The sequence below is a fragment of the Microtus oregoni genome, unplaced genomic scaffold (assembly GCF_018167655.1).
Source record: "Microtus oregoni isolate MIOR12 unplaced genomic scaffold, Mior012 000033F_ref0000390, whole genome shotgun sequence".
Taxonomy (NCBI): domain Eukaryota; kingdom Metazoa; phylum Chordata; class Mammalia; order Rodentia; family Cricetidae; genus Microtus; species Microtus oregoni.
In genome coordinates this window covers 4,622,860-4,648,064 of record NW_024543092.1, presented here as the reverse complement: position 1 = coordinate 4,648,064, position 25,205 = coordinate 4,622,860, and the positions used below count along the sequence as shown (strand labels likewise).

At 39.7% G+C, this 25,205-nt stretch overlaps 1 protein-coding gene across 5 annotated transcripts in view; it reads right to left on the bottom strand.

The window, feature by feature from the left end:
- Nucleotides 1-25,205, bottom strand: part of Utrn (utrophin) — a 519,634-nt gene that overhangs the window by 77,066 nt on the left and 417,363 nt on the right. For 4 of the 5 annotated variants that reach the window (XM_041680414.1, XM_041680415.1, XM_041680417.1 and 1 more), the window contains 4 exons: nucleotides 22,326-22,594; nucleotides 17,288-17,434; nucleotides 14,552-14,630; nucleotides 11,701-11,761 (listed from right to left, as the gene is read on the bottom strand). In XM_041680414.1, the coding sequence (XP_041536348.1) occupies nucleotides 11,701-11,761; nucleotides 14,552-14,630; nucleotides 17,288-17,434; nucleotides 22,326-22,594 (556 nt within the window). The remainder of the gene's footprint in view (nucleotides 1-11,700; nucleotides 11,762-14,551; nucleotides 14,631-17,287; nucleotides 17,435-22,325; nucleotides 22,595-25,205) is intronic. The other variant, XM_041680416.1, reaches the window with a different exon arrangement.

Here is a 25,205-nt window from a genome sequence, read left to right as displayed (position 1 = left end):
ACAGTACATAAGAGATGATATTAAAATATTCATAAAAATAAATTTAAGAGAAATCATTGCTTTTATAACCTATGCAATATATCAAAAAAGTAGTTTGCATTCCTGGGCAAAGAAAAGAACCATTGCTGTGTGTACTTGAGTAACAGAATACCGCGGTAACTCATAATGGGTCTCAATAAGTAAATAGTAGGTAAAGTGTCCTGAGGATCTCAAACAGAGTAAGTCTATAGTGGGAAGATGTTTTAGAACATGTTGGAAAGCTATCTGGCTGCTCTACTCTTAAGCTTAACTCTAGTGCAAAGGAGCAAGTATGTCCACTTGACATGAATACCAGCAAAACCGCACTATCTGTTAACTACCCATACTACCATGGGCAAATGTAAGCTGTCTAAACTAATAAAAAAAATGACAGTTCATAGTACAGTCATTTTGTACTTGGCAGAAACTCATTTCTCAGCCACTAGTAAGAGATAAAGAATAGTTTGGTGAAAACATAGTATAATTCCTTGGTGCAACCATGGGCTGCCAATCTTCTGCGCCCAAGACTTAACTGTTATTTTTTTCTTTTAATTCAAGCAATTTCTGTCCTCATGAAAATACTACTGCAAAAATACATAACCCATCGCAATAAGACAAACCAAGACTCACGGGCCAAACTAAAGCTCTCAGTAATGCAGAGTTGGATATCGCACACTTAAGTATTATGTATGCATTCTTTAGAACTACAGATGTGAACCTTCCCCTTGGACGACTCTGTGTGGCACATTGGCCAGTCAGGCGAACAGTTAAGAATTCCAAAGCCTGCTGCTAATGGCTCTGTGCTGAAGGCACCAGGTCCTGGAGCCAAGGGAGTGCACACATTTGGCAAACAGATGGAGGGAGAGGAAGGGAGTCTCCTTTGTGAATTCAGTACCAGTTGATTCATTAGGCAGAACTGCAAAGGCTTAAAGTAAACACAGCCTCTGGTTACAAATGGAAAAGCTGTGGTTTACAAAACAACAGTTAAAAAAAAAAAAGGAGTAGACATGGGTGGTGTGTGGTTTTTTTTTTTTTTTTTCCTTTTCTTCCTTTTTAAGTGCAGAAAGAGGGTCAGAACAAAATCCACACTAAACCTAAAGGCTGTAAGTATTTGAACAGCTGCACACTGCTTGGTGGGCAACTCCTGCCAAAATGCTTCCAGCTTGCCCAGAGCAAGCAACCAAAACAGAAGCAAGGTGGCGTCTTCACTGAAAATAACAGTGCCCATCTTCCAAGCAGTCTGAAGGCTGGTGGGGAGGGGAGCTTTACTGCAGCCAGAGACACCATTGGGCCACACTGTAATGTGGCTACCAAAAATTCTACTTCAGCAACGCAACTGGTCCAGGAGGCTGACCCAGAACAAAATGAAAACTTAAAAATCCAAATGAATATTTATGTTCAAGAATTTCATGAAACACAGGCTAGTGAGAGCGGTGACCTCTTCTTACTGAGGTGTCCAGACATCTCCATTTTGCTACTGGAGGAGAAATAACAAAATTGTTGAAGGCTTTGGTGAGGAAAATTCTACTGGGTCCCCTGTGAAGCTTATGTTATTTTTGCACTATCTAAAATGCCGAAAACAGTATTCATTGGGGCAGTCTTGTCCAAAGGAATGCAAATCATGTCCCCTGAAATGCAATGATTATTACCCCACAGATACTGATGACCTTATCAACGTTGTTTCTCTGAGTAAACTCATCTTCATATCCCTTAACCTGCTCTACAGAGATGTGGCTCTCTGCCTTCTTGGGGTCTATTGTAACTTCTTCCTGACTCTCATACCAATTCGTTGTGAAAGATGATCCAACAGACATGATATCCAAACACTGACATATAGCCAAATAGTGCTCTAGCATCTATCCAATGTCATGCTTCCAACTGGATTTCATGATGGCTGTCGGTGATCATTTCACTCCAGTTATAAACATAAATGCTAGAGGTGAGTGAGCTGATTACAATCACTTGTTCTTTCTGTGTAGAGAAAAGTCAAGATTTTGCTCCTTTTGAAAACTGTCAGCATGTGGGACATGTGACAGTCCTTCTTGGAGCTATACACTTTGGTATAATTACTGTAAGTGACAGTTTTACCCTGAGGTGTTGCAGCAGGGACAAGGCACAGTTTATACATCCCATACCTTTTAATGAACTAGGTTAAGGAGGAGTAGAGTTTTCTACTTACTACTATTGAGAATATGTAATTTCATAAGTCATAAACCATAGAAAATAAAATGCAAATCATGTAAAAAAGTATACAAACAAATGAAACACAAAAGTGCTGTCTTCTAATCCTGCAGAGGGGCCATGAACCAACCAACAGTCCACCTTTGTGGGTTTGTTTGTTAAATAAAAAGGAAAGAGACAGATTTCTGGGCAAACTACTGCTCTGGAAAGATGACTTTTAAGCCTCTTTGTCCTTAGTAGAATCCCTTTGCATTCCCCAGCTGAAAATTCAAACTGAATGGAAGGTCTTCCTCCTGTCCAAAAACTGAAGGGGCTAAATCTACCTACCTGCTACTCTCTATCCAGTTTTATACCTGAACGGGATTCCCCAAAGTTTGTTGTTTACTTTTTTTTTCCTGATTATAAACAAAAGGCACACTAGAGCAAAAAAACGGAAGGAGACCGACTCATGACAAGCACAAACAGAAGAAAAGCAACTGCCTGTGCTGCCAGCACCAGGACAACCACAGAGAAAGAAAGATTTCTTCTCTGCTGGGCAAAGAGAGAGATAAAGGGCTGATTTAGGATAAATGATATTAATCAATTAATTAAGTAATAGGATATTATTCTAGTGAGCAAACTGTACTTTTCTATGTGTGTGGAACTCAGTCCACATGGTGATGCTATTTGTGATTTAGATGGCTATGTTCACTGTTTTGCAGACGTGGGAGGGGAGAGTGGAAGCCACTCAGATAACTTGCCGGGGGCCAGGGGCCGGGAAGGAACGAGGCTCTGAGCACAGATGGTCTGATTTCAGCCTGAGTTCCTGATATGGAAGTGGATTTGCAGAATTAAGGTTTTTAAACTATTTCTTGATGAGCCCATCCAGATTTGAGGCGGCAGTCCATCATTATAATCACCACAAGCACTTTTATCGCCCTTCCTTCTCACCCCTAGCAAAGCTCAGGCCTGGCTCTGCTCAATTACTTTGCTTCTCTGAACCGAAGCAGCTGTGGCTGAAAACGATGGAGAAAAATCACTCTAGAGACAGACCACCGCAACTTTAAATATTTGAATCCAAGCCTCAGACCCCTGGCTGCTACTGAGAAGTGTACTAGTGACCCTAAACTCCAAGACAATAGCCCCCTTCCTACCTCCTTCTCCTTTCCTGATGGAAAAGGGGTTCCCTCTCCAATATTATCTTGCCTATGTCTTGTACTTCATTGAAAACTTAAAAACTGACCGATGAGGCTTCTATCTCCTTGCTTCCAAATCCATGCCATTCCCTCCTCTGCCTGCCTTCCTTTTCCCACTTAACTGAAAATCACTGACATAGCAGTGGGCAGTCCCCCCCCCCCCCAAATGCTTTTAAAAAATGCACTGCATTATCGGACTTCACAGTAAAACTTGTCTCTTCAAAAAAAAATGCTATAGCCCTACACACACACACACACACACACACACACACACACCCAAAACCTTTTTCTGCTAGCTCTCACCCCTTTCCCACTGCTCCACAAACCAGTCTGTTACGCAACAGTTCTACCTCCTGCTGCCCTGTTATCTACTCAATCCACTTGCACCTGGCTTCTAACTTTCACTCTTATCAAAACTATCAACATGCCCCAAGGTGCCCAGTGGGAAGGCCCTATCTCTAGGGATAAGAAGTTTCCTAGGGAAGTTATGTAGTACATTGGAAGATAAGAAATGATAAGGAAAAAATAGATAATAAACCTGATTAAGATGAAACACAAGCTCTGGTCTTACTGTAACAACCACTTTACACAGGCATTATAAAGGCTGTCGGGGAATCCAGGAAGAGATCCCAACAAATCAGCTTGACACAGGTGTCTACAGTACAAACCAAAAAACTTTAAATGAAACCGATGCCTTCAGCCCAGAGTGACAGCAGTCAACTGGGTAATTTCGTCTCAAAGATCTAAGAGGAGGTATTTTGCCATCATAGGCTGCTGAATCTTTGGTTTCTTCAAGTATGGGCTAAAAGAAGAAAATCCAGTGCCTGAGGGCTCACTGATGTTTCTTGAGGCCTCACTCTGTGAACAGAATCTCATGTGCTGAGGGGGTGCTGGGGCAGAGAGAGATTGTGTATGAGAGCGAGGGGTAACTGTGCTCCCCAGGCTATAGACTGTGTATGAGAGCGAGGGATAACTCTGTGCTCCCCAGGTTATAAGTAGCTCCTCAGACCCCTCACAAGCATGTATCTTTTGGACTGCTGAAGGCAGGAAATTCAAGATCGCATTTTTTGGAGATGTACTTTACAAACTGACAGGGTTAAGGAGAAAGCTTGACTGTCAAAATTCCAAAAGAGAGAGTTTTGTTCATAATTCATATGAGACATATTCTGAAGGGTCAGAACGCTCCTTAAAAGATGTCACGGGCTCCTCCTAGGAGGAGGACACGAGGAAGAGAATACAAAATATAAACAGTGAAGAACTCTGTTGGATTCAACTGTAAAGTGCACTTAAAATAATTTGAGATTCAGGAGCCAGTCCAAAGGCACAGCTTGTAGAAGGCCGTAAGAAATAGGCATACTACATTGCCAAATCCAGAAAGTCAATACTGTGGGCAGGGATGACAGGATAGTTGGTAGAGGAGTGTGAGAGAAGATTTGCCTGCACTCGGTTTCATATTAAGTAGCAGAATTAATTCTCAGCATGGGTGGACCCGGGTGTAAGGGGAGGGACAGACAACACTCTGGTGCAGGCGCATTAAAGATCGATTTGTAGGGTAAACATGCACACACACAATAAGCAGAGGGGGCCCAGAACCCATAGGGAACCCCAGCAGCCTCTGCCCCACACATCCACCTCCCTCTGATCCTCACATAAGGGGACTCAAACTACCCAACCCATCCATCAGTCATCAGCTTTTGCCCTGGCCCTGGGGAGCCTGGCATGGCTCTGACTCAGGGCAGCGACATCAGGGGGATGACCTCACCAGAGGAACCTTATCATCGTAGCCTTGTGATTTCCTTTCAAAAGGTGAATGCACACCTATGAGCTCCGCAACAACAATGACAAAATTCTACGACCTCAGCTGCTCATTTATTTGTAAAGCAGATTCATTATCTCAAATTTGTTCTAGATGGTCATGCGAAACCCCTTCTCTATCATTTTACTTCATAGGCCGAACAGAAGGAATTCTATTTATTTTACAATTTTTAATTATTATTACAGTAATAGTAATTTAAATATAATTTAATTTAATAATTTAAAAATAATAATTTTAACCATTTAATCTTCACAAGATGAAGAACACACCACACACACACACACACACACACACACACACACACACACACTCTTTCTTTTGTGGCTGCCTCCAGAGCAATCCTTTGTACTACATGGCAGATACTTAGAAACTGAATATGGTCCTCATCCTAAAAAAAAAAAAGCAAACTTTAGGGCTGGCAGTATGGCTCAGTGAGTGAAGGCCATACAGCTAAGTTTAACCCTTGGAGCCCACATGGTGGATGGAGAGGAACAGTTTCTTTGAGATGTCTTCTCACCCGAGGTGTGTACTGCGGCAATCCCTTCCCTCACATAGACACATAAATAAATGTAGCTTAAATTTTATTATTTTTAATGTGTGCAAGAGGGAAATTTGCACGTGAATGCAGGTGCCGCCAGAGGCTAGGGGACTTCCTCGGAGCTGGGGTTATAGACAGTCGTGTGTAACCCAGTCAGGCGTCGGTGTTGGGAGCCAAACTTGGGTCCTTGGCGAGGGCAACACATACTCATGGCCACTGAGCCATTCTTTATCTCTGATAAATTTTTAAACAGAAAATTCAAATTGAGATGGTGGTGTTATCACAAAGCAATGCTGCTAAGGAATCTAGGAATTTCTAAGCCAGCGTTTGTGCATACAAATGTTAGGCAAGGCAATGGTGTTTTCAGAAACAGTCAGCTCTGTCTACATTAACCAGGATCTCAATTAACCAGTACAGTGGTGAATTTGCCAAATGCTTCCCTTGACAGCATTTTGGTAGCCAGCTATGTCGGACTGCCTGCTTGCCCGCTGTTTGGTTCCCTAAGCTGGCCAAGGTGTGCTCATTGGTCTGAGGCTGCCTCCTAGCACAGGGGAAATTTTGTGATCCCAAGGTACTTAAATCCTTTCATAGAGCAACCCCCCATCAGTGGAGCTGGCCCAGTGAGTTTTAAATATTTATTTTCCATAGTGAGTCACAGACCATTTCTTAGTAAAATAGATTTTCACATTTTCTTGCACTTCGATTTCATTTATTTCTTTATCACTTAAAATACACAAACTCGAACCTCTTGAGAGGTACTCAAAGTGTGTCCTGAGGGCTTCCACTTATAAATCTGGAGTCCAGGAATATAATCTGTGCTGTGGACAAGAGGAAGGGAGGAAAACTCCCGTAGGGAGATTTCCAGAAAGAAGCAAACTTATCTCCCACTGTGCATCATTCCTTTGCTGGGGACTCCTTTGGTCCTGGTTTCAGTTTTATGGAACCCTCCAAAGTAAACTGCCCCTGACAGTGCAGCTGCTGCTGGCGGATCAACACCTCCAGGACCTTCCACTTCCACGTCAGACTGGGTATTACGGCTTCCCATACAGTCCATCTTCTCCACCCTTAGTTAGGCAAAACCAATGCTCTTGTACCGCCTAAGCTAGGTCCACAATTCCAAAAGAAATTCACGCTGATTCTCTCCTCTTCACTATGTAAGCAGTTTACCCAGGACAAACATACAGAGTGCACGTAGATTAACTACATGAAGGAGCTAAAGAAAACTCACTCCTAAAATTGAATTTCTACTCTAATTTTCTACTACTCAATACATTGGAGCAGACAGAGAACACACTGCAGAGGTCAGGAAAAAACTCAAAGAGCTCTGGGAGATACCAAGAGAAAAACAGAAAACAGAAACACAGAGGGAGAGGTGACAGACTAAAGAAAATACTCAATGTAGATCTATTCACAGTTGGAGTATGACAACAACAGGGAAGAAACACCAGTATGTGTGACGGCAGAGAAAGTTTGAGCTAACCCTTTAGCATAATGAGGGATATTTCAGAGCCAAGATCAAACTTTCAAAACTTAGAGAGTAAGGTGAGCTGCCACTGAACCGTCTTGGAAAAAAATAAACATTTATTTTGGAAAGTCTCCTTTCTAGACAGCAAATACAGCTCAGAGATGCGCATCAATGTAAGACACAGCTGAGTCTGGCTGCTAACTCTTCCGCTCACCCAGGCTGTGTTTAAGGCTTGTTCCCTGAGGTTGCATTATTGGGAAGCTATAAAACCTTTAAGACCTGGGGCCTGGTGGGGCCTGGTGGGACATCATTACATACTTGGGAGCATGCTTTTGAAGTTCCTTTCTCTTCTTTTCTTATCTTTGGCTTCCTTGCTATGAGAGGAGGGGTTGAGGGGTCCTGCTCTCTGTAGGCGTCTTCTGTGACATGCTTCTTGTTAATAGGCAACAAAGCACTAGGAACAACCAAGCATGCCTTGGAACACCCAGAACTGTAAGCTAAAAGTAAACTGTTTTTCTTTTCTTTCTTCCTTTTCTTCCCCCTTTTCATTTTATGGACTGTGGTGGATTCGATGCAAATGGCCCCCATAGGCTCATGAGTAGTAGCACTATTAGAGTGGACTTGTTGGAGTAGGTGTGACCTTGTTGGAGGAAGTTTGTCACTGGGGGTGGGCTTTGAGGATTCAGAAGCTCAAACAAGGCCCAGTGGCTCCTTTGGTCTTCCGGCAGCCTGTCAATCTAGACGTAGAACTCCTTCACCATCACCATGTCTGTCTGCATGCCTCAAAATATCCCCTACCATGACAATAATGAACTAACCTCTGAACTGTAAGCCAGCCCCAATGAAAGGTTTTCCATATAAGAGCTGCTGGCCATGGTGTTTCTTCACAGCAATGGAAACCCTAATTAAGATATATATATATATAATTTTTTTTTTCAATTATTTATGAGATTATGCTGGCATTCCTCCCTCTAAAACTTCCCATATACCCCTCCCCATACCGCTCCCCACTCTCCTTCCAAATCATGGCCTCTTTTTCACTACTTGTTATTGCATGAACCATATATGTATGTATGCATACACATACACACATTCCTAAATATAAGCTGCTGAGTCTATATAATAACACTTGTATGTTATGTTTTCAGGGCTGACTGTTTGGCACTGGACAATCAATTAGTATGCACGTTCTTCCCGGAAGAGGGCCAAGTCGCCCACTCACTCCCAGCTTTCCTCAGTTGCCCATAGTTCTTTGTGTAGGGTTGAGGCAATGTGGATTTTCCCCCATCCTCTTTGGCATGCCCATTGGTTTCATCCTTTTTCAGCTCACGTTTGGGCAGACATGTTGGTGAGACTTTATGGGTGTATCTTCTAATGTTACTAGGAGACACAGTCTCACAACAAACTCTCTGATCCCTTGGCTCTTACAATCTTTCCACCCGCTCTTCTGCAATGTTCTCTGAGCCTTAGGTGAGGGAGTATTTGTAGATATATCCATTGGGACTGGGCTTCCCTACTCTGCAGTTTGATTTGGCCTGTTTTTTTTTTTCTTTATGGGCTAATTTATTTCATCTCAGGCATTCCTTCCTGCAACTGAAACTTGACTAATACAGGCATTAACAAAGATTCATGCCACCTAGACATGTCCTTACATTTCAGATTTCTATCCTGCCACTCTTAAAAACATGTCACTCACTGCAGAGCACTTCAAAATGTTAATAAAGAACCACCTTGATTTGCATAATACATATTTTAATTAACCTATACAATTAAGATACAAACTATAAATAATTTTAAGTTGACTTCTCCTTTCAAGTCCTCTTGCTGTGCTCCAGTATTATAGGTATTAAAATGTAAAGTTAAAGTTTCCACTTGAATACTATTTTCTGTTGGCTGAATTAATTCACTCAATTTGCCCCAGGAAATTCTAATACTGTGACAATAATGCTAAATAGGTTTTTAACATTTTTCTTCTCCTTATTTGTACAGGCATGCAAAGGAAAGTACACATTAAAAGCCTTTTCGTTTATCATTTACTTGCTTTTGAGTTTATCTGAGGATTAAATTTGGCTTTCATAATAATTCTCCGTGTGAAATACTGGCTCCTTAACTCTACCTCCCAAGTTTAATGCTCCCTTTTCTATGGGGAAATGAACTAAAAAGCTGTGTAACTGGGTAACTAATGAAAAAATTAGTTTTCCAGGTAAATGTGTTTCACAAAGCTAGGAGAATTTGTTCTAAATTGTGAAAATCTTGAAAGGTGTTTAACACTAAATCTACATATATTTAAGAAAACGAGCCATTCTCTAGTGGACAGTTACAGACCCATGCTCATAAAGGACAACCTGAGTCACAAAGGTACAAAAGAAAAGAACACAGAAGGAAATACAGAGAAGATAAGGAACCGGTGTTGGTAGAAGGGGATCGATGGAGGTGGGAAACAGGTTAAGAGAGAATTGGGAGATGAAAATGGCCAGAATGCACGTGTGAGAGTGCCAAATAATTACTAAAAATAAATAAACAAACAAATAAATAATAAAGAAATTCCGATATGTACTAAAGAAGCAGATCACATGATAGGAAGGTTTGCTCCTAAAGAACATCATTAAAGAATTGCCACTGCTGCATCTTATATTATTTTTCCAGTGTTGGTTATGGCCAATCAAGATGTCAGATAACCTAACACTTTTCTCCTCCACATTTTCTTTCCGTAAGAACTGAGTCTGAGCCAGAGTAATCTTCCACCAGATCCCAATATAAACTCTAGTGTGAGAGGAAGTCTAACCTCTACTTAATTCCTGGTCATCTATACGTGATGTGGACAAACAGAAATTCTTCAGCTAACAGCAGTACTTATACTAAAGGTGAGCTATAGCAGTCCGCCCCCTATCCTACACACACACACACACACACACACACACACACGCATACACACACACACACAAAACCAAACAATCAGTGTATAAGCTTCACTGAGTAAGATATTTCCTATTATCTTTATCCAATGAAAACAAACTCATTTATACTAGATCAATCTTACATTTAAAAAAAAAATCTGACTATAGAGGACTCCAATCCATTAATTAACTCTAATCAATCTTTATGGGATTCTGAGACTTGGTACCGTGTATATACCCATTTTCTAATGCTAGCACACAAAAACTTCTAAAGGCTGGCATTGAGTCTGGCATGGATGTGTTCCCCTCTGGGAGGTATTAGGACCTCACTTCTTCCTTTCCAGCCTCTTGACAGCGTCCGTATCCCAGGATTCCATTCCTCTTTTTCCATCTTCAATGCTGCATCTGTAATTTCCTCTCTAAGTCTGGCCTCTCCTCGCTGCACTCTTTCTCTTCTAAAGTCTCCATGATGTTACTGACTCTATCAGGATAATCTGCCTGTGGTGATCTGCATTCTGGAAACTACCCGGCTGAGCAACCTAACATATTCCGTGTTCCAGGGTTTTAAGATTGGACATCTTTAAAGGAGTTACATTCTCATAAAACAATGTAACATATATTGTTTAATATATTTTTATAGATGATGACAAGTTTGTTTTTAAAAAAGAGGATGGATTTCAGGATAGAAGGGAAGATACATAAAGAAGCGCAATCCCATTAATGCTGTCTTCACAAGCTTTTCCGGGTTTCAAGGGACCACATTCTGTTTCAGGCACAATATAAAGAAAATTTGGTAAAGAGATTTTTATCCTGCTTGCCCAAGGCCACACAGCTAATGTGAGCCATGGCTGTCTTTTGATACTCGGTGCACACACTCAGAATTACGATCTGGTTCTCCTTACACATAATAGGGTCGATGACAATGCTTAGTGCTAGATTGCATTGTAAATCAACGGCTTCCCTAACTTACACTTCTAGGGATAATAGTAGCAATTTATCATTCCAGTCTGTGACAAAATACAGAGTAAGCCGAGGATCGGCATCATAAGATGGCGAGTAAACTAGACAGGATTCAGAAAACGGCACATAAGAAGAAAACAGAAAAGAGAAACTAGGTTGAAAAAAAATATTATGATGATGATGAGGTGGATGAGGAGGAGAAAGGCTGATAATTGTGGTGACAGAACAGTAACTCAGTTACCTTTTCCCAAGGCCAGGAAAACCTAATGAAAACAACACTATGATTTTGAAGCTAATTTCTTGCCAATGGTAATCATTCATAGCTTCCTCTAGGTAACAGGGTTAAATTCTGTTTTTAAAAGTACAAGGAGCTGGGTTTGGTGATACACATCTTTAATTCCAGCACTTGAGAGGCAGAGGCTGGGTTACTCTCCCTGAGTTCAAAGCCCATCTGGTGTACAAAACAAGTTCCAGGACAGACAGGACTACATAGTGAGACCTTATCTCAAAACAACGATCACAACCACCACCACCACCACAACAACAAATCTCAATAAAAACAAAACAAGTTTCAGGGGAGGAAGAGTTCTTAAGCTATTTGGTAAAAACTTATTTTCTTGGCACTTACAGAAGAACGGCAATCAACTTACTTGATGTAATAGGGCACTTTATTATGCGAAATGGATCGTTGCCAGGGCAGCTGGACAGAAGCTGAGGAAACAAAGGGAAGTTATTGGAAGCAGCAAGTCTTACACCTTAATACAAAACAACTGAACACGTTTCAAAGCAGATGAGAGAGCTTCTCTGGGCCTAAGCTGGATTCCTGCAATTAGGAAAACCTCGAGGCCAAACAGAACAGCTTTAAAGATTCATGTGAGTGAGGAAAGAACCAAGAGACTCAACTTCCAGAGGCGATGTTGTCGGAACCTGTTGATGGAAACACTCTCACAGAATCCGGTTATTGTTCATAACCATTACAGCACAGAGCTCAGTGCCATCTGCAAACGGCGCTGCTATACACTGAATATTCAGATTAAAACCCATAATTCTCAAGACTGAATTTCTAGATCACTAATAATATTCTTCAACTTGTACCATATTCATACGCATAGCTATTAAGAACAGATGGTTCTCAATAATAAGCTTTTATAAAGAAAACTTAACATAAAAATAGGCGAGGGTATTTATGAGCCAAGCCAATTCTCTTAGAAGTCTATTAGACACTTATTTTCATCTGCATTATACAGAAAACAAGCTTCCATGTTTGTAGTAGAAATCATTATGGTTGGGATGCTCTGCCTTTTAATGGAAATACTTCATTTTTCACAATTCTGTTTATTGATTACTTGTAAAAATACAAAACTGTCTTAGTAAATCAAGTACTTAAAAACTTATTAATTCTGCTAAGCAAGCTATCAGGAAAACCGAAATAAAATTTTGCAAGTATCACTAGACATCACGTAGACATGTGTCACCATTTTTTTTTCTTAATTTCTTGGCACCTTACATTCTAAACTTTGCCAAATTTTTCCAGTCCATATTTTATTTTTAAAAAGGCAGCAAGATCCACACGCTGACTTTGAATTCGATAAAGAGGAAGCTTAGTCTACATAGACGAAAATAACAGTCCTAAGTATACCTAGTAAATCAGTGGTACAGTTCAGACACAACCTTCCAAACACTAATTCAGCAAACTGCCTCCTTAACATTTGCTCCCGTCTCAATGAAAGGCAAGCACTCATTTTTCTGTGTCCGTGGAAGTTCACAAATGGGCATGGAAATGAGGAGGCGGGTATACTAGATTTCTCTGGAGAGTCGGCCTCCTTTTAGTGTTGGTACCAGGCTAACAGGTCAGGTTTTATTATGTGCCTCAAGGAACAGGCTTCTTTAGTAACCATGGATAAAGGCCAAGGAACACAATCAAGCTGAAGACTCTAAGCAGCAAGGGAGAAGAATTATTAAATATACTAATTGGAGTTGCACTCACACGTCTTCATGTATTTAATAATTATTAATTTGAACAAGCAAGCTTCTTGGACTGTCAGCTGCTAAACACTGAAAGGTCATGTGCTTTGCACCACAAAGTGTATGCCAGTCCTACAACACTTCGTGTCTTCAGGACCCTGAGTTAGATTTCCATGGGAGTGGAGGCTAGGTGAATATTAACAGATCATTTGAACTAGAAAGAGAATCTCAATTATTTACAAATTCCTCATTAATTTGGTCTTGGTATATTCAATAGGATTTAGAAATTATAATACTTACTATCTAATGAGTATAATAAACACCTATTTATTTCAACAATAATGATATCCATATGTTAATCATTTTAAAAAATCTATGCCTACCCACTACAAAGGGCTGTACATCACTCAAATACAAACACCAACAGACTCAGTTTAGGAACTGAATATGGGTGTGTTGTTAGTTAGGGGACAGAAAATGATTCATTAAACTTATCAAGAATGTGAAAGCAAACTCTGACCTTTGGTTCAGGTTCCTAGTTTTGTCTCAGTGACAAAAATAAAATACCAATGGAATCAACTTATTCAAGAGACATGGACTTCAACTTCTCCTTTCTCTATGGTTCTAGATAAAATAAAGTTATCAAAATTGAAAAATATCCTTGGCCTTGAGCTTAAGGTTTATTTAGGTAGAATTAAATTACACAACTTGTTTTCTTCCACATACTTGCCATAGAAAATAAAAGGAAAGGCATTAATATGTGCTAAAAGCATCTGTGCCAAGATGTGGGTTGGCTGCTTTGTATAATTCGACAGACTTTTGCATTTAATTTTTGAGGCCATCTGAGTAAAGAGGTATGCAAAGACCAAGGAATTAACTTTCAAAAAAATCCTCAGGTCTGGTAAAAGACAGAATTTATACTCAATCTCTGAGTTTCAAAATTCAACATTCTTAAATATCCTTAGTGGCAAATGATAAATAAGATAGGGTTCAAAATTATTTATTTAAATCCTCATGAAGTGTGCATAAAATTAAAAATTCCACTTAGAGGATGCTCCATTAACTCTGCCTATGTGCAACACTCAATCTGTAACATCTGCCCACAAGAAAGGCTTGCACAAATACCATAAGCCTAGTAAACCAAAATTTCCTCATTTAAGGTTCTGTATGTTAGCAATTTAAAATGCAAATGCAGCTCAAAAAAACTAAGCATATTTTTTTGTAAATGGCAGAAAACTAATTCAAAATCTTAAAAAATAAATTTTTGGCATGAAAAGTCCATGACCTTTGTATGATCAAGCAATGATATTATACCATATTAGTTATCATAAACAATGTTTACATGAGAACACATATCTAAAGACAAATTTCATACTGTATTACATAAGCAGCACATAATATTTTATGAATATCTTCTCTTAAACACATTTTTATTCTAGTTATAGTTATGTCAAAGAATATAGCTTCTTGGGCAGAACCAAAGGAATTTGCTAATACTTTTAATTGACAAGTTCACTCAAATTTATTCATACTTACTCGACAGAAAGTGTTGGGAAGATGGCCCAAAATCTCTGTGGGCTTCCTGGAGCTGTTTAAGGCGATCATCCACGGAAACCTGCACACATGCACAAGTCCGGTGAAATTATTGACTTTAAGACAATGGTTTTCATAGTATCCTCGGTTTAATTACTGCATCAAGTAATGCCGTTGCTCAATCAATTCATATTGCTTGGGCAGAATCCTCCTCTTTGTTTCTTACTAATGCGGGGAGGGGGGGTATGAAAATCAACTTCTGACATCAAATAGTGGTAACAAAAGCCAGACCTACTTCTAAACTTTTTATATGAACTTTAAATCTATAAATAATCTCATTGACTAAATATCATTATGGTCATCATTTTAGATATAAAGAAAGTGAGACACAAGGAGGTTCCCCCAGGCTACAACTAGTCAAAACAACTTGAATACCTTGGCCATCTGGGGCCAGATAGATGCTTTAAAACGGTTCAATTTCATTTCCCCTCAGGAAGAGTGCTTCTAGGCAGCTTAGGTTAAGATGTGGCCATGCGGAGGGCCCATCCCTATCCCTTTTTTGTAAGAAAGATAGTAAAAAGTGCCAGAGTGTATGAAAAAATAAAGCTTTAAGGAAAAGACATAAACGGATGGAGAATGGGGTGACAGGCATTTAGAGAGATGATAGACAGAAATATTGATGTAGATTGACAGGCATTTAGATAAATGATAGACAGAAATATTGATGTAGATAGATACGAGAGATAGAAAACAGGAAGAAGGGTGTGAGATGTCTTCTGACTTTCCTACAAGCTTGCACCTGATGATCCCTATCAAGAGAAGAGTCCCTGAGCATCCCTTAGGGTAGCTGCAATGTGTATTACTACCTTCTATATATGTTAGTACGCATTCTATGGTTAGTCTGGCGCACATTACAAACACACAGCTATGATGCCATGAAACCAGATGCAGACCAACAACAGTTGCACACAGCCTTCTGACATTTCCATTTCCTTTCCCCTGGTATTGGTCTCGGCAGTGCTGGAGAGCTGTTCCATTTGGATAGGCAATTTCATTTCCAGCTCCCTGTAAATAAAACCTGCATTTGTCTAGCTCACTGGGCAGCTCAGGTTTCTCCTGGGTAGTTACATGAATTGCACCAGAGTAGACTTTATTCATTATGACAAATACTCAAATGTCATATTTTATGAGCAAGTAAGCTGCTGGTCCTGAAATTTAACAGCACTGACTGCTAGGATGGATTTCTCTTCCTATCCATGACTTATGCTTAAACTCTAGTAACTACCAGGACCAAAGATAAGGCTGGAAGAATGAACGCTTCCCTTCAAATATACCATGTTGTCTGCCATCTTTAGAGATGGCCATAACAGAGGCAAGGCTGAAAGGAAATCAAGAAAGACCGGACGAGAAATCTTCAAATGAGTATAATGGAAGATAATGATGCAGAGGAATGAGCAGAAGAAAAGAGAAGGAAGTTCAAACATTTCTTTGAACACTTACAAATTTAATATGATTTGCCTGACTAGTCCCAGATTATTGACATTCTTCACAATAATAGGAAAGACTGTCAAATATTGAATATTCACATCTCGGATCTTCAGTTTCATTAAGAAATTAAGTACCATTAAATTAAAAAAAATATTCAGGAGAGAGTGTGGGACCCAGGTGTGATGGTGCAACTTTTTGGTTCTTTCCTTCTGCTGTGTGGGTTATTGGTAGCAAATTTCAGTTTGTCAGCAAATTGATTTATCTACTAAGATATCTCATTGGGCATTTTGATGTTGGGATTAGTACAAAAAAACCATATTATTAATTAAAATGTATCAAACTTTTAAAATAAAATGAAATCGTACATTTGTCCTATTAGGAGTTATATTTTAGAGAAATTTGCCAGAATTATTTACCGTCGCTTCCTAGTAATAACAACCCTTGCTAATTTTCAGCAGAAAGGTGGAGTTGTTCTGGCTCCTAGCAGGTGGATGCTGAATGCATCATAGATCCTTTGTACCATGGACGCCTGCTTGGCATGGACAGTAGTCAGCCAGTGCTCATTCCTGGGAATGCTAGTGAGTCCTGGCTCAGTCAAATCTGGAGTCTACAAGCCTGGAGTCTACAAGCAAGCCATCAAAATAACTGCCTTTGGGAAGGTCAGTTCTAGGAGCTAGGGTGCAGGTGTGCTTTCTGTAAAGACAAAGAAAGTCCCTGAACAGTGAGCAATATCTCAAGAAAGGACAAAAACTTTTAACCTTCCAAAAGAAATGGAATACATAATAAAGGTAATAAAATGTTTCCTGAACAGGCCACTATAGGACAAATACTTTTGTGGTAGACTATAGATCCAATATCCACAACTCCTTGAATTTTGTATAATTTTCTATAAGTATCATATAGAAAGTATATATAAATTATGCTAAAAATCCATAGTCATGAGTGAATGATGCCCTTGGATTCAAGACATAGAAAGACAAATACCTGATGTGATGCTTGTTAAATTCATTATCAAATGCTTAAATATTTATCGAATACTAGAGTGAAGAGAAAGAAGAGAAAATACATGTGTTAAGAGTGAAGTGTGTGGTAAAGATCATCCAAGGCCTTCAGTCTATGCACATTCTACAGAACTGGTACACAAGGAAGCTAAATGCAAATCAACCATTGCACAGCCTCCTGACATTTCCAGTGCCCTTCCTTGTACTTTAGGCAGTGTCAGATAGCATTCTGAAGGGGCTAAGCTGGTACCTGGAGAAGTTTCCATCGCATATTAAGGTCATCCAGCTGGCGAGACATCTTTAGAGATGGATGCAGGTCAAGTGGAGACAGCTGACTGGACAGATCATTCATTGTTTTAACTTTTAGGTTGATTGGTGCAATTTCTTCTCTAAATGCCTGGTAGAAAACAGATGTTTTAAGATGTCACTGGAGGAGACTAACAAAAGTCAGGGTTGCCATCTTCCTACCAAAGACAAAGGCTATTGTGAGGCCATCAAGCCGAGATGCCTCTTGACAGCAGTTGGCTAGATCAGGCCTTTAATAAACCATATATCCAGATACTCCCCAAGCTTCTAAGTGTGTGTGTGTGTGTGTAAAGAGAAAACTCAAGTTGCAAACTCATCTGAGCAGCTAAGCATTTCTGTCTAGCCTCTCTTATGTACAGAACACAGCCCACTCTATTGTTGCTAGACTTGATTCTACTTTCATACTTTCTTCATTGTTTGCATCATAACATGGCTGCCTTACTCCCTTTTTTTCACCCAATGCAACAAGTTGCTTGAACTCAGTCACGCTTAGGTTAGGCGGCCAATGAGAAGAGCATTTCTCATTGTCGAGCTATGGTTATTAGATGCTGGAGAGGAAAGCTCTGTTGCCCACATCCAGCCTCTGCTCTGGGAGGACCAGGAAGAGTATAGCACAATAGAAAAGCTATGGATGAGTCTCAGAACAGAACTGCCATCTCCGGGTACAGCACAGACAGGTAAAAGCTGTATACCCTGGGCAAGCATGGGAAGAGTGACCACTGATCCATGCAACACAGAAAATAATGATATAGTTATTATTCTATTTTCTCCACAGAATCCCACCTGTCTAAAGCATTGGTTCACCTTCTCTGACAAAGTCTTTGCCTAGTCTGTCTAAACCCTTAAATGACTCAGCTAGGGCATTTACCTCTCTGCAGCCTTGCCTGAAGGCCCCTTCCCTGCACCAGTGGGACTTCCTGCTTGGTGTCTCCAGCCCAAGCATGACCTTCAACTAGCACACGTCAAAACACACAAACCACGTGTCATGGCAGGGCTGTTCCGACTGCTCAGAGCCATTCCAAAGCCACCGCTAGACATCTCAGATTTCAGTTCTTTACCACTGTTAGCATTTACAGTCTTCCTGTCCCAAGGAAACTGTTGGAGAAGTGACACTTCCCTACATTCAGCACACATGCATGCGCGTACACACAGACACCCATACAAGCACATACTACAGTATTCATCAGGCTTCTTTCTGATATTACAATAAAGAACAAAATCTACCTTTGCTATTCTGTCTTATGTCAGATTTTTAGGACCAGATGACAAGTCTAAGAGGGAAGAGGTAACTGTTTGCCTCCCCCACAATCTGTCCTGAATCATAATGGTTACTAAGATCCAATATCCAGGAATCATTGGTTTTTTTTTTTTCAAAAATAAATCAGAGAATATAATTTAGTGTTTTAAAATTCTTGACCATGTCCAAAGGTAGGTGGCTAAGTCCAAAGGAGAGGCAAAGAACAAACTACCAGAAGAGATCTTAAGCCTGACACCAGCATGGTAAATCAAGGTGTGAGAGACAGCAGTATATGGATGATATTTGAATGCATGGATGTCAAGAGGTGTTTGGTAAGATCTACTTCAACCTCAGCAGATACCAATGTATCAAAAGAAGACAGAAGAAAGGGAGCACTAAAAGACATGTGACCTGCTACAATATGGAAGAGAAAGAATTTGACTTGCAGGTTTGTTTTTTTTTTTCCTGTCCCTATTGATTTTGGACATCCAAATATGGCCCAATGTGTCATGCAGACAGATGTACAAATCCAGTTCGCAGACATGAAGTCACATGGTTACAGGTCTGGCGGGTGCAAAGAATTAACACAGATGGGGACAGAGTGCAATGTGAGTTAGGGGAGCACTGGGAGCATTTCCGCATGGACTCAGAAGCAATCCAGATTCCCTCAGAGACAGCGGGGCACAAATGCCAGAACTCAAGTGTCTCTAGGGTTCTTAACCAATGCTTTCAGCTTGATATAGTAATACTCTCTTTCACGGTTACCTGCAAAGACCCAAAAACTGGATCCAAGTTTTAAAATCTACATCCTTTTAGTCTGGAGGTATTAAAGATTAGGATTAACATACTATTTAATAGTTTTATAATTTTAAAATAATCACCAGTTTTATTTCAACAGATAATAAAGGAGTTTTAGTATTACATCCTCCCTTCAAGCCAGGTGGGCTTTTGTTTTGTTTTGTTTTTATCCTAAGGAACAATAAGCTTAATTTTTTACTGTGTAAAGATCCCCTTTTTTTCTTTTTTTCCTGTTACAAGACATAGGTGGAAACATTGAAAGTGGTCTGACAGGCAAAGTCTTTTGGGTTTTGTTTTCACTTTATGGTGAGCTGTTTTATGGCAACGGGGAACCTTTCTATCAAGGAAGTTTATCTTTTGCCTTTTAAGATTTTCCAAATTAAGGGACTTGAAATAAATCGAGTTATAAATGGCTTCAGAGCTGCCATGTGTTCCTGTATAAAGGAGTCATTTATCATGTTTTGACTGTGCTTTTCCTATAAGAGAATAAGAGTCTACATGGCCCTCGTTGCTATAAAAACAGAAACATCTGCCACTATCAAAGGTGTTCGTTAGGCTGTTGGCAGGTGTGCGTCTCACGGGCGTCTGGGACTAGAAGGTAGAGGCACAGAAAACGGCATTATTAAAGATAACTTTAGCAACTGAAGTTATCTCATTATTCCTGGGGATCTTATCTTCCAGCACTGCTTTGACACGGTCACTAATATTTAGGATTTCCTACTGAGTTTTACCTCCCCATGTATTGTCAGTACGATATGGGATATATAGTATACATGCAAAATGTCACAGATGTTGAATTTATGTCATTTAGTGAGACTTCAATTTTTAATCCTTTACGTCCTAAGATGTAAAAGTATTTTAATCCAATTTATTTCTTCCCATTAAACTATTAATTGGTTTTTCTTCTTCCCCTACTTTTCTTCTTAAGTAGATTAAGAACAAAAAGATATGACTGGAGAGGACAGAGATTCCTTTAATTAAATAAGACTAACAATTACCAAACTGTTGGGTTTTTTTTCCCCTTCGGCTATAAATTTTTATTTTTGTCAACAGGAATCATCCCAACTTTAAAAGTAATACTTTCAAATTCAAATGGGTAAAATCCCACTCAAATCTAGAAGCAGTTTGTTATCGTTTTTTGATACTATCTGCATATTGTAAAGCATTAAAAGACTTTTCAGTGTTTAAAATTAATTAAGCCAGGCGTGGTACCAAAGGTCTGTAAGTCCAGGTATTTGGGAGGATGAGGCAGGAAGGCTGCAGGATGAAGGCCTATTGGGGCTACTGAGTGAGTTTGAGGCTAGCCCAGACACCCTAGCAAGATCTCGACTCAAAATAAAAAGTAAAAAAGGACTGCTCACAGCTGGATGGTACTGCATTTGCTCAGAATCTACAAGGCCTCAAATACAATCCATACTACCTAACATAAATAGGAAAAACTATAAGAAATATTCAGCTTTTGAAAAAGCTGCACTGATAAACTAATGTGTATGTTTTTCTTAGACTATTTTAAATTAGCGTGTATCCAGGGGAAAGCATTTTAGGATGATATAGGTTTTGGAGAGGCCTAATTAATTCACTGAGTAGCCAGAAAAAACATCCGTCAAAGATGGCAAACACTAATATTCTTTGTAACATTTGCTTTAAATGTAAACGTTTGAAGTTTAAAAGTGTTTAAAATTTAGAGGGTTTAAATTCAAAGGCTTGGTCAAGGTTGTGTTTAGCACCATTAGAATGAAAGAGGTTTCTACAGTGCAAGAGAAGAACATATAAGAAAAAAAAATCACAAGCACTTTACCTCTTCCCTAGCTATGTGGGATTGAGCAATATTTTCAGTTTTGTTTTCATGAAATAATACCCACTTTGTTGGGATGGCGTAAGGACTGAAAGAGACATCCACATGAAATGACTAAGAACAGTTCTTGGCAAGCAACAATAAGCCTTCATAAATGCTAGTCATTGCTACTCCTATGTCTGTACATAAGACCGGTATTTACTTATGTCACTGGCTCAAGAATTAAGTTAATTTCCCAGAGCTTGTCTTTCTACTCAGCCACATTCATACAAAGGAAGGATGTTACCCAGTGTCTGTGAACAAAGGATGTGTACCTTTTGCAATAAAAATTCCATGCATGATAGATAGCATTGGACTCATCCCTTTTGAGTTTCTCATGGCTCATCCTCTGGCATGATTCATGACTATACAAACCTTGCTATACTCTCAAGTTGTAATGTGTGTTTTTTACTGCCTAAATTTCATTACTTTTTCTCCCTGAAGAGGTTGTAGAATACAAACAACCTAAGTAGATTTACACCATAGAACTAATATCCTTAACCTTGGGTAATTCTGATTACAAAAGAAATTTATAACTAAATTCATTTTTCATTTACTCAGACAATAAGATAGAAATTATAGATGAGAATTCCTGTGAAAGCAGTTTGTTTTTTTATTAAACCTCTAAATCCAACCACCAGTGTCTAGGAGACAGAACCTGGAGGCTGTACCACATGGGTATGATTCTGTTGAATCTAGGCTATGGGAATAATTAAAAAATAAATACTCCATTTCTTTAACAAATGAATAGAAAATAAAGAAAACAAATTGGAGAGCATATTGTGAAACCAAGTGAAGTTTAGAAGTTGGGGGAGGTCTTGTTTGTTTTGTTTTAAATAGGTAAACCTAATCTACACTATTTAGGGATACTCAAGTGGAATTTTAACAATGTTTAAACAAGCTGAATTATTATAAAAGGTACCTTAGTGTTTTCTGGGGAATGCACATATGGAAAACATCTGCCAAGATTCCTGACTTGGGTGGGGAGCTGAAGTGGTGTCAGCTTTATTAGAATCCCTTATAATGATTTCTGTATGTGGGCCTCATTATTTGTGCTCCATGCCACAACAAAACATTCCTTAAATAGTCTTTGTCAAAGGCAATGGTGCTGACCATGGTTTTATCTATGTGATCCTGCAGTGAGTCTATGAGCAGGTCTCCCACGGGCTTCCAGCCATTCCGCACAGCCTCAGCCTCCTTCATGTCTGCGTCCAGGTCATCCATGGCTCCCTGCAGGTCTCGGAGTTTCTCTAACGCCTTTCCCACTTGCTTCTGCCAGTTGCTCGTCACAGCGTTTAGACTCTCCCACTTCTCTTTGACTTCAGAAGACTGCTTGCGCATAGCCTTGGCGATCTTCTGGGCTCTCTCTTCAGGAGTCAACTCTGTGATTAAAAAAATAGAAGGCGCAGTTTCAATGTTTAGTCTGTTAGCCATTCATTCTTCATATCCAAGTATGAATCTCATCTTTAAAAGGGTCTCTAAGCGTAAACAGAGGCTGATTTATAAGGGTCAAAGAAGGAAAAAAAATTACTCTTTACCAGTAAGGCATAGTTTAGACACTCTAAACACATCTAAACTGTCAAAAGAGGAAGAAAATGGTTGCTCAGATTAGAAAATGGTTGATGGTTCATGGCGACTTCTGAACTCTAATACTTTGACACTTGGAAGCCTTGAAATGTATAGAGATAACTCCAGAAAGGAAACTTTTTTCCTTTACCATAAATTTACTTATGTAAAAAGTCAAAGACAGTTTTTCACTTCATTCTTCTCAAGAAAAATTAGAAGCATAATTAACAGAGAATAGCTATAAGTTATGGAGAAAAACTCTCAGAATATAAGATTAATATATCATATTTCTCTAAAGAACAAACTCAAGGCATATGGCATCTGAAAGATCAGAGCTACATGAACAGAGTGTTTATCCACATTTCACCTGGAAGACTGCACAATCATAAAGACCATCCTTGACAGAGTCAAGAGGACAGTGTGAGTTGAAGAAATAAACCAAGCCTTTCCAACAGAAGGGGCGGGCACAAGACAAGGCTGGTTGGAAGAGTGACAATCCAGGAATGAAAGAAAAAAATACAAAGACCAATGTCAGACCCAACGCCCAGGGCCAGAAACAAATGAGGACAACAGAATCCTGCTGACACTGTAACTTGCAAAGCAGGCCAACCAGGTATGCGACACAGAATACCTGGGACTAAACCACCCACAAACGTGGGGATCCCCTCTTCCCTATCTAGCTGGTTTGAGTGCAACTTCTGGACTACCTTCAGAAACAGAGATACAGGTCAAAACCACACAATCATGGCAGAAAGCATTTTGATATCAGACAGGTGTGCATACAGATACTCCTGGACTACAGGAGTATCTGTAGGGCTACAGATAAACTCATCCTAAGCCAGAGATAAATATCAGAAATCAAAAGCACATTTATTTGCTCTGACCTCCCAAGTATCACAGCTCAGCCTGTATGGAATATGGATAGAGACCTGATATGAGCTTAGGGTTGCAAGCTCAATGGACACAAAGTTCCTGTTATAACAAAATGCGAACGGTCTCACAAGGTACAGAATACTGTATCAAATGCTTGGAACAGGATGGCTGCAGGGATGCAGTCACCTGATGTGGGACGTCCTTCTGTAAGCTGCTAATATGCGTTGCTTTTATTGGTTGGTGAATAAAGATGATTGGCCAATAGCCAGGCAGAACAGCACCAGGCTGGAAAAGCAAAATAGAATACAGGGAGAAAGAAGGCAAAGTCAAGAGAAATGCCAGTAGCCACAGGAGGAGAAAGATGTCAGGGCATCTACGGTAAGTCACAGGCCATGTGGAGATATGCAGATTAATAGAAATGGGATAATTTATATGTAGCGGTAGCCATTAATAAGCCTGAGCCATCAGCTAAATGATTACTATTAATATATAGCCTCTGAGTGATTATTTTATAAGCAGCTGTGAGACCGGGTGGGAAGCAGAAAAGCCTCCGGCTATAGTCTTCAATCACTCTAAGATGACTCATCAAGGTCTTTATCTGCACTAACATCCCACCTTTTAGTATGAACTACATTTCTACTTTGCCTCAAAATGTTTCCTTGGGAAAATAAAGTTTCTCCAATGTGGTCATAAGATAAACTTTGTCCTAAAATGAATCAAAGCGAGCAGGTCTGGTCCTTAACATCTATCCTTATCACAAATCTGCCAGCCTATCTGCCCTCTAAGTGTGATCCAAAATTCAATCGAAAGGGGACAGATTATGTATGTTTTTCTAATTTTCCAGAAGAGTTTAAATCACTGAAACTTAGACTGTAACCAAATAACCTACAACAAGTCCAGCAACTGCAAACCAGTGCCACATTTGGGCTGGGCTCTCAAATGACTGCTCGGTAAGTAAGCTGAGGGTAAGAAGGGAAGAAAGCATCAAAATGGTGGAGACCCCAAATATACCGGACTAGATGACCCCCACCAACAAAAATATAAGAATTCAAACAGTCAGGGTAGTAAGCCAAGAAGCCTAGAGAGAGAGCCTAATGGTATAACTAACACCTCAGAACTGCTAGATTCTGGGGGCAGAGAACTTTCAAAATGCCATTAAGAAGGCAACCCTCATATAAATCCTTATACCTTCAAGACACCTGTAAAATGCTAAATATAACACCTATATTTTATTTTTACATAAATATAAAAGTGTTATGTACGAGATGAAAATCTCATTCCCAGAAACCTCAGGAGAGATGGGGTAACTTTTACAAGGGTTACACCTGTGCTGGTTAATAAGTTACTGGGGCTTTTCAAAGAATGTATTTTAAGCATTTGTGTTTCTATGGCTATTATAGAATGAGACAGGGAGGGAGGGATAATGGGAGGGAGGGAAGGAGGAAGAGGGAGAGGAAGAGAGAGAGAGAGAGAGAGAGAGAGAGAGAGAGAACCACCTGTTCCAGAAAGGACAGCTTACTTACTCACAATGGTTTCCCTTGGATAAAGTGAAAA